Source organism: Bombus impatiens, unplaced genomic scaffold (genome assembly GCF_000188095.3).
Source record: "Bombus impatiens unplaced genomic scaffold, BIMP_2.2 scf_0144, whole genome shotgun sequence".
Classification (NCBI taxonomy): Eukaryota; Metazoa; Arthropoda; class Insecta; order Hymenoptera; family Apidae; genus Bombus; species Bombus impatiens.
The window spans coordinates 691,065-701,399 of record NT_176563.1 but is presented as its reverse complement, the minus strand read 5'-3'; the positions used below and the strand labels follow the sequence as shown (position 1 = coordinate 701,399).

At 32.6% G+C, this 10,335-nt stretch overlaps 3 protein-coding genes across 3 annotated transcripts; all 3 read left to right on the top strand.

Annotated features, from left to right (window-relative positions):
• The first annotated feature begins 1,466 nt into the window (after positions 1 to 1,466).
• LOC100745490 lies at positions 1,467 to 4,077 on the top strand. Its single transcript, XM_033319274.1, has 4 exons — positions 1,467 to 1,652; positions 1,821 to 1,940; positions 2,016 to 2,133; positions 2,481 to 4,077. Exons 1-4 carry the CDS (start codon positions 1,512 to 1,514, stop codon positions 2,750 to 2,752), a joined length of 651 nt encoding a protein of 216 aa, XP_033175165.1. The 5' UTR covers positions 1,467 to 1,511; the 3' UTR covers positions 2,753 to 4,077.
• LOC117151325 (odorant receptor 67c-like) lies at positions 2,834 to 4,516 on the top strand. Its single transcript, XM_033319283.1, has 5 exons — positions 2,834 to 2,841; positions 3,267 to 3,414; positions 3,978 to 4,123; positions 4,263 to 4,395; positions 4,466 to 4,516. Exons 1-5 carry the CDS (start codon positions 2,834 to 2,836, stop codon positions 4,514 to 4,516), a joined length of 486 nt encoding a protein of 161 aa, XP_033175174.1.
• A 1,580-nt stretch (positions 4,517 to 6,096) lies between these two features.
• Positions 6,097 to 9,335, top strand: LOC117151324. The gene is made up of 5 exons (XM_033319282.1): positions 6,097 to 6,240; positions 6,536 to 6,655; positions 6,730 to 6,850; positions 7,329 to 7,590; positions 9,188 to 9,335. Exons 1-5 carry the CDS (start codon positions 6,097 to 6,099, stop codon positions 9,333 to 9,335), a joined length of 795 nt encoding a protein of 264 aa, XP_033175173.1.
• Positions 9,336 to 10,335: the final 1,000 nt, after the last annotated feature.

Genomic DNA, 10,335 nt, shown 5'->3' with positions numbered 1-10,335 from the left:
AGTAAACAAATTTTCCTTTTCCTTTTCGGAATCGTCGAAAAGGTTTATGAGTTTAAAATCGTTAATCTTTACGTAATTCTATATATTTCAACATGATAATTCCGATTATTGAAATTATTAAAATGTAGCATATTTTATATTTTTTTTTTAACTGAAATAACACCACATGTATGGCTACAATTCACTTGACGTTTTATAACTTAGATAGATAGAGTTATACTATCATAATATACAACACATTTTCCATGATATATTACGCCATACTATTTATATTATGAAATCATTCGTTGCTATTTTTTTCAGCATTAATAATAGCTTCTTAATTTGACGATAACAGATTCTTTTATATTGCCTCGTATATTTGTTACAGAATTCCTATAGAAAATCTGCTGTTAAACGATATCTGGTGTAAAATAAATGTACTACTTTTAGTTTGAAATTTCACAAAAATTTGGATATTTTCAAAATTCTTCTTCTCAAATATTGTGATATCTAAATTAACAATTCACAATAATGAGAATATCTGAGATTCATTTCTTTCTTGATAGGATCAGTCGTTGTTGTATACCTTTTGTCCATTCCTCACTTATCTCTTATTTTTTCGAATTACCCGTTAGTCATCGTAAATTCATGCCCATAACCTATCACGACGGAAATTAAATGCTGGTTCATTTTCTTTCTTTCCTTCGCCAAATCTGCAACGGAGAGAACTTATCATTTTCAGTCAATTTTATGATATCCATTTTCAATCGAGTGTATTACATTAGACTTTATCTGTAATATCGCATTAGTATCCTACACTGCGTTACTTAATAGAGAATCAAACGCCAAACGATCTAGAGCAAAAATAAATTAAGAATAACAGTATTACTTGCTCAGACGTTAACAATACCATTGGACGAAGAAAAGATTGCAATGTTAATCCTTGTGACTATAAGGACATTCTGAATAAAAGAACCACTTCAGAAAATAACTGTCATGAGGAATAGGTATATTTTGTTGCCAAAAGCTGATGTTCCACATATTACGACTACCTGATACAAATCAAATTCGTAAAATGTTGATACTCCTCGACGGCTGTTCGTCTTTGTCAAATCCATTGAACAAAATGACGAAGGGAGCATACCAAGGAAGTGTCGCTGTGAAGTTCGCGGCGTCTGCGGAAATTCTGTCATCGCGACAAATTTTCCCTCTTCTAACACTTAATAAAAAATAACTATAGAAATAAGGGAAAATATGCAGAGGAAAAAAATTGTACGTAGACTGCAATTTTCTCAAAGTGAGCATCTATTATGTATCAATTTCATGGGGAGGCGTTAATGACCTCGGTCGATGTCTGTGAATAACTGTAATTTCCATGCATTATAGATTACTTCTATAGACAGACGGCGCGAACAAATTCAAGAGGAAACGATAATAGTGGAAATAATAAATCGTTTATAACTTGGCGAGGTGTAGTCGGATGATTCTTTGAGTTTTCCGCACAGACGTTCTTTAGTAAACGAAGCGAGATGGACGTGTTCTACAGGCAGTACAACACTTATCGTATACTACTGAGTATCTCAGGACTCTGGCCATATCATAAGTCGATTTACTCAACGATTCACAGAATATCGATTTCTGTCATTATGCTCGCCTATATAGTTTTCGAGGTAACCAGAATACATTATTGTTATGCCTCCAATTTATGTGCATCGCAACGTTGTATTGCGGATCTACTCGTTAGAAATTTGCAAGAAGATGAATATGTTATTGTATTAACGCCATAGAAAGATATTGCGTCCGTCTTGACATAAAGAATTAACAGAATATGTTTTTAGGTTTTATCGCTTTTTAAATCTGGTATTACATTTCGGAATTGCATCCTAACATTATCTACAACCTGTCCAATTATGGTCTTTTTCATGCGATATATCACTTCCGTAGCAATGTCCCCAGTGGTACGTGATGCTCTAAAGTGAAGTTTATGAAGTTCAACTAAAGAGATTCATATATATTTTTCTATGTGGCTACAGAATGTATATATTTTTGACAATCTACGCAAGACAGACACCACGCTGAAAGATGAACTTGAAGTTCAGATACTCATGAAATACGTCGACTATGCGACTTACATAATCTCTATTTTCCTATGTAAGAGAACATTTTCTATGTTTGTGGAATTTGTCGCCGCAGTCGCGATTACGTTAATGTCTGAATGTTTCCTTGCGAATATTATGTAAATGTAAAATTGTGAATCTTCGGTTATGTGATTGGCTTCATTAGAGAAAAAGGTGAATACTGATCCATTTGTACTTAACGATGTTTTGTGCTGGTAATGCTGTTCCTTTAATACGATTATATGGTAGATATATGTTATTTGAAAGAGAAATACGCGAAAATACTTCCGTCGCCGCGGTTGCGAGACTAACACAATTTGCTAGTACAAAAGTATTCGGATGCGAAGATATCACGCTATCATTAAACTATTCCCGTTTTAGGCTTATGTTGCTCGTGGACTATATTGGGAGCGCTATATGTCTTCACTCCGATAACGTTGGATCTGCTATTGCCCTTGAATGAATCTCGAGGACGTTATTTTTCCTACTTGACAATGTTTTCTCACGACCGCATAGAGTATGTCGATATGGTATGCGTGAATATCCTAGTTGTTTATACAATTGGATTGTTCTGTCTGGCGGGTACGGAACTGATGTTGGCTGTGTTTGCCCACTACATGTGCGGATTGTTCGAGATAACTAGGTATGAATGAAAATGCTGACTTTTCTCTTTTTGACATGGTCATTGCGTGCAACAGATACCTTACAGCACTTACAACGTTACAATGGTCATGATGGTCAGGTAAATATACGATATGTAAAACATTCAAACAATACCATTTAAAAGGGGAGCGTGTCTCGTTGCGGTTCGCTAATATTGCTGTCATAGAATTTCAGTAACTTTAATTACGATTTATCCGGCTCTCACTCTCGCGTAGGATCCTTCTCAGACTTTCCTATTTTACTCGTATGTGCTGTATCCTTCAGACGATGTTGTTTGTACGTATTCATATGGCGACAATCTATTTTAGTCAATCGCAGCTTTCAATTCAATCGACTGAACAGAAATGGTTATCTATGTGATCATTTAATTCTTATAAATATATCTCAATACAGTCATTAGTGCGATAATTCGCAGGCTGTTAGCTAATTAGGGTTAATTCAGACGATAGAAAGTGAAATTCTTTGTTAAGTGATATTTGACTAAAAATTTGTGTACATTTTTAGCTATCGATTGCGAAAAACAATTGCGGATTTGTCTTCGTCGAGGCAGATGGACCTGAATTTCAGGGACATTCGGCACGTCGTGGACTGTCATAGGAATACGCTACAGTTGGTACATTTGATTATAATGAGTGGTAGATATTATATGATGGTAGATATCTAAGCTGAACCTACTTTGTTTTCCATGCATTTCATGCCGACGTTTCTTGTGGAATTCATTCGCTGGATAAAGTTTCATCAATTACGTATTATCGAAATATCCGATACATTATATTCTACCATCTGGTATAGCCGTGATTTCTGTCTCAGTGATTTTGCATCGAGTAAGTATCCTTTCAGTCCTACACTTTGTTGCGAAAAACCAAAATCCTCAATGAATGTAATGTGTGAGAGCACATTCTCAAGGTTTTTAGACCTTCTCTGTTCTTTCTCTTATAAATGGTTCACCATAAAGGTGAATTTTGAAAATGGATACTATCTTCCATTGGTTATGAATATACATAGATTGTTTATACAAATATCGTTAACGTCGGCCGAATATTTCAGTTCAATTTGTTGCGCATAGAATTCAAATATTTCTAACGAGAGTAAATTGAAATGTGTTCTTTACCATTACTTTTGTTCGGCCCTTTTTACGAGAAAAGACACTCTGATAATTCCGAACAATTGAGCAGAATGGGAAAATTGATTCTAATTTATCCTAATGTTTCACAGGTTTCTAAAACGATAACAGACGCGAAAGATGAAAAAGAAATCTTCATCTGTATCTTTTTCCTTATTGGTCATTTAGCGTTCTTGTACATATGTTGCTATTCCGGACAACTTATAATAGATCGCAGTCTGAACGTGTTTAAGGACTCGTAAGCTCAAATTTGACTAAATGTGGTTGTTCTGTTGTTGTCCATTTAATAATTTTCTATTTGTCTAAATGTTTCCATTTATTAAATAAGTAACGCGATTATAATACTAGTGTTTCTTAAGAGATGCAACAATATGCAGGTACAATTCAACGTGGTATTACATGCCTCTAGAAGCGCAGAAGTTGTTACTCTTTATCATGTTGAGGAGTTCGACAGAAAGTGTGATAAATATTTTCGGATTTTTCGTTGCTTCTCACGCCGGTTACTCGAAGGTAATATTTTTAGTCCATTACTGTATAATCGTTATCGTATATCTGTTTGTTGAATGTTATTGCATTTCAGTTGCTGAGTACGTCTTTCTCGTACTTTACTATGATATACTCAAATCAATAGAATGTTTCAAGCATTATAGATCCTATGTTGTTGACAGTAGCGAAATTGTGACTTGAAGTCAAATTTCTGATAGTCAACATGTGTATTCCCCGCTTTAATGAATAAACCTAACGTTTCTTCATTATCCTGTGTAAAATTCATACACTAGAAGTAACTATTATACCATAGTATGAACTTTAATAATTAGTATGATATTGTTGCATATTAATATATTGTAATATAGACTATATATTACAATATATGGGAAAGAAGAGAGTGACTACTCTCTTCTTTCTTTCAATTTTATATTGAACGACATGTCATATTTAAATTAGAAACTTAATAGCATCTGTTCCATGATTTTTTGATATATTTGCATAGTAAACATTTCTTGGTCGTTGGTCGACTACGTTATGCAAAGTCTAACACTCACCACTGCTTACTTTTGTAACCGAATATAAATTTCAATAACTTGGTTTGTATGCAATGGAGCAAACACTATCCAGCGCAACAAACAGTACCATAATGTCAGGTTGCACGTCTTTGAGTGCGAAGTTTGAAGTAGATAGCTCATAAACTTCTATTACGAATATTATGATCTTTTACGAATCGTTGTTATGATTGTATGTATTATGTGTGTCGTACGAAACATTTCAACATATATTATCAACGTAATGGAACTTAACTATCGTAATTACATTGATAAAGTTTTACATAAACCCGAGAATATACATAGAATCTACAAGATTTGCTACCTTTACAATTTCTTTATGTGCAATTTACAATATTAATAAGCCTCGGTATTCAGTGAAACTTATATGTGTGAAGGTGGCCATTCGTTCCTTCCTTTCTCCTCATTATCTCAGTTCCCTAATAAATATATGTACGCAGTAAATACCTTGTAACATCTCTATACATCCGCAGACTAGTTTCAAATTTTACCAATCGTAATAGTCGTATTTAATTACGGCAATTCTGAAAGATCACAATTTTGTATACATCACAATACCACTATTGTATTTATTACAGCTACACTATTGTATTTATTACAGCATCTATTCATATACTACTTAAAGTACAAGTAAATTAAGTTTCGTATCACTTAATAACACTTTTATGTAACTATAAGAATTTGATGACACCGAAAAACGCTTCACTTGAGAATAAGGATGCGCGCAACTACTTTCGTGTATAGAAGTTTCCTATACTTGTGTCGTTAAAACAGTGTTAAACAATTACGAACGATCAAACGATCTTTCCGTACATGCTTTCTATTCTGTTCTGCACATTCGATACACTTTACCCCACGATGCAACACACACTGACCAGGACTGGCAAAAAGGATGAGGTGGAACACGCGTGCGCGTTTTCAGGAAGAGCGGGGAAAAGCTGAAAATAGTGCGAAAGACCGTCTGTGCACTCTATAATTTACTTAATTCACCGATGTCTCGAAACACGTCCACTCCACTGTTATTATCGCACCCTTCCGAGTCGCCCGCGGAAAACTTTCTCCTTATTTATAAAGACTTCCGGCGGATGGTTGAATTGAATATTTCTGCAGCACCACAAGCATCAAAAATATCTATTAGTTTCTGAGAAGCATGGACTTTCTTGGGAGCAAATATTATAACATTAATCAGCAACTTCTACTGTTGACTGGCTTGTGGCCGTACGAAAAGTCCAAATTAACGATCATTCTTAACTTCTATATGCTGGCGGTCTTCATAGTTGGTTTGATCATTCAGGTATACTCAATCCTCTTTTAAGACGGTTTGCTGAAAACACAACTTCGATATAACACGGTGGAAAAATTGCGATAACCCTCCTATAACACGATATCCTTGTAACATGGTTTCGATTACGACACGAATTAAGCGTATTATAGAAGGATGGCCTGTATTTCTTTTAATCTTGCAATTCTTTGTGCTTGTTACTGTGGGTTTTCCTGCGGTTTCTGTTGCAAGTTCAATCTATCATGGAATATTTTCGCGAGCCAGTGTAGGTGTTATTCAACTATAAATAGGTAACAAACTATTTCAGCTAACGAATATTTTCATCTCGGTGTACAATATTGACGACTTCATTTCCTATTCTGCCTACGTGATAATAACAACAATGTACATACTAAAATACTGCACGTTTTGCTGTCAGAGCAAAAAAGTGAGTTCTATATACTAACGTGTGATTGTTTGTAGACAATGTAGTGAAATAAGGATTTTTGTTTCCAAATGCAGATGAAGACATTGTTTGAACTCGTCAAACATGATTGGAACGATATACAACACAACGAGAACGAATTGGATGTGTTACAGAGTCGTACGTCTACTGGAAAGCTCATTACGATAGTTGCCACAAGTAAATTTATTTTACGAATGGAGAACTGTCAAAATTTAAAACACTCGAAAATCAGTAATTTATTCGCTTCCATTGTTATTTATCCACGATCTTTTGTTATATGATTTCTGCACTTTTTTAACGTATTAATGAACAATTTTTAACCCAGCTAAGCCTATCACCCCTCAAAAAGGATGGCCGTACAATAATTTTCATATTTATTTGGCAATTCTTAGCAGCGTTGTTTCTATTTAACGTTATTCTTCTATTTGAATAGTTCTTCATCATCAACAAAAAGTATCATTTAAAGCCACTTAGAATATCTGTGTTAATTTCGAAACAATGTGATGTGTTCTATATATAAATATTTCTCCACTTTCTGCATGCTTATTTTTAAATTACAATATATTACTCTTAAGCTGAAGTCAGCCGATGACTAGTTATTTTAATGATTCTGAACAATTTAGTATTTATGTTATGGTCATCTTCATAATTTCAGTAATAATTATCATGACTTCGATTCTGTTTGCCGTATCTCAATTGCTGCCAGTCATTATCGATATCATGATACCTGTAAACGAATCTCGATCAACCCACTTGGCCAATATGACATTTATTATCATACGATATAACAACTCGTCTTATTTTGCATTATTTTCTTTGATTATTGTTAATATTTTGGGAGCAATAGTGATGACAACCACTGAAACGACTTATATGATACTCTGTCAACACCTTGTTGGGATGTTTACAATTGCAGGGTAAGAAATATTAGCTATGATTTCTTTATTCTGCCTATATTAATTATAACATTAGTACTAATGACTTTTAATTGTAATTGAATATTTTACATTTTGTAATTATAACATTTAGCAAATTTTTAAAAGTATTTTTTACTATTTCTTACTCGAATTTGATTTTCAAAAAAAAAATATATATATATTATCATTCCTTTAAATTGTAATATTCATTAAGATATTTTTCATATTTCAGTAATAAAATTGAGCATGCGTTAGATTGTGACAAATATCAAATGTCTCCCATACGTAAAAACATCGTGATTTTCTTAAGAATTGTAAACGCTGTGAACACACACAAGCGATGTCTCACGTTAGTATCTATAATTTTTAATCGTTGAATGATATTTATACGTATTAGCAGGTATAAAACTGCATTGATAAATAGGCGATATATTCAGTGTGAAGGAGAACGATTGTTTATTTCATAGTTACCGTTACGTCAGCTAAGTGTAAGAGATAATTATGGCAATTGCATAAAATTATTATAACTATAAACATTTCACGAAATAAATATTTCTATTCTAAAATTTCTAATCGCCATTAAGCAAAAGATGCGCCGTTACAATATAACTACACATTCCTATAGAACTGTAGATTACCATCTGAAGAACCCATTTATTTTTTTGCATTTAGTAAAATATCATGTCCCTTGATTTGATTCCTTTATACTGCTACAGTAGTATTAAATATTTTCTTCTAATTATACGAGGGGTAAAGAAAATATTTCAAACGTGTTTGCATTAAAAGAATAAAGAAGAAGAAAATATAAATACATTCTGTATGTTGCTTCAAAATATATAGAGTATATATGATTTTTTATGTTGTTAAAGGTTTTTTAAAGGCTTAACGAGCACTTTCTTGACGACTTACACAATTATGCTTTTTCTCGGCATGGTTTCTCTTATTGTTCATCTCATTTACGTGAGTAACTGTTGGTCTTCATAAAAAATAAAGATGAGTATTAGAAAACACTTGGAGGGAAGGAATGGATAGAGTCAATTAAGTAGTAAATTTCCAAAACGACAATCGAATTAGTTTGTTTCAATAACAGGTGTACGAACTGATATTTCTCGCGTTTAATATAAAGAAAGCTCTGTTAATCTCATTAGTAATTATCCTTCATTTCGGCATATTGTACTTTTGTAACCTCACCTCACAAAATGTTCGAGATCACCATGCTGCTATTTTCTTTTACGCGTGAGTACTTCACTTTTCTGGTTTTTACTTACAATACAAATTATTTGTATTTTCACATGTTGTAATTTGCATGTTTACATGATTTTCTTTAAGTTATTTAACAAAGAGAAAGGTGATGATATAATAAGAAAAAAAATCTAAAAATAAAATACATGACAGAAATATTTTGATTTAATTACTATTAAAGAAATTTAAATAAGTAATTTTTTAGTTTCCTAAGAGTGTCAGAATTGTCATAACTGTAAAGTGATAGTTCTAATAACGAATTAGAATAAACATTAAGTGACGTCTTTCGCGAATTCTTACGAAAGATTTTACTAACTTTATATAGAATTACAGATTGTGTTTCGCATATTTACAGATACAGCGCGAAATGGTATGAAGCTCCCGTGTGGATACAAAAACTATATCTTTTCTTGATGATAGAAACTACAATCGACTTAAAAATAATTCTTGGTTTCTATACCCCATCGATAGAAGGTTTCTTCAGGGTATCTATAATTTGTTAAATTTTATATCTATTTTTATTGTCATTAACTTTGGGTAATTTTACATTCCTCATTAAGATCGACAACTCTTTTCTAGCTTGCAAATTTAAGCGTCAATTATCTTATGGTGTTTCATTCCATGCAAATAACGAAATAAGAAATTTCTATATTAGTCGACGAGTTCACAAATTTAATTGAATAAACAATATTTCAATTATTAAACTGCAACTTATATTCTTCCTTTTTCTAATGCGTAACACGAAAAAGAATTCTTTAATTTCAATTTCATAGTAATATTTTATGCGAGTATAAAAACAGCATCTCTTCTCTTTTGTTTGAGTAAGGTCAAGACCCTCGTTTATGAAACGTTTATTTTTTCACGAGAGTCCTTGTATCGATTTTCCTTTGCATACCGTACTTTCCCCTTAACATACATTCGCACCCCTTCACGACAAATCGATATCTTCTGACACACAAAAGGAACTTTTTTCTAAGGAGTACTCATCCTCTTATCCTTCCTCTTCTTTTATCGAATTTATACCAAAATCACTGAATAATATTATTTAACATATTTTGATATATTTCTTTTCCTATAATACAACGAGTACTATGATACAAGAAGATAATTCTGTAGAATAATTCTTTCGTATAAACTCCACGATTATAAAGATCAGTGGCAGATTTAACACTAACAATTACTTTTTATTTAACTATGTTTGATTATGCATATTTATATTTTTGGGGATATATCTAAAGATAATGGAATCTAGGCAGAGAATTATTTTATCTACTAAATTTTATAAATGAAATACATAAAAATATAAAAGAATTTTATAGACACTTCAAACGAGGTACTTTCACCTTCAACTAATCGTATAAAATCTGCATCTGATTCTTCTCCTTAGAAACACGATTTACAATTCTGCAACAACTTTTGCTCAATACTACCGCTCAAATTTCACAATTATCCTATCAAAAACCAACTGTCTCATCTCACAATCGATTTCTCAAAATCTGAAAA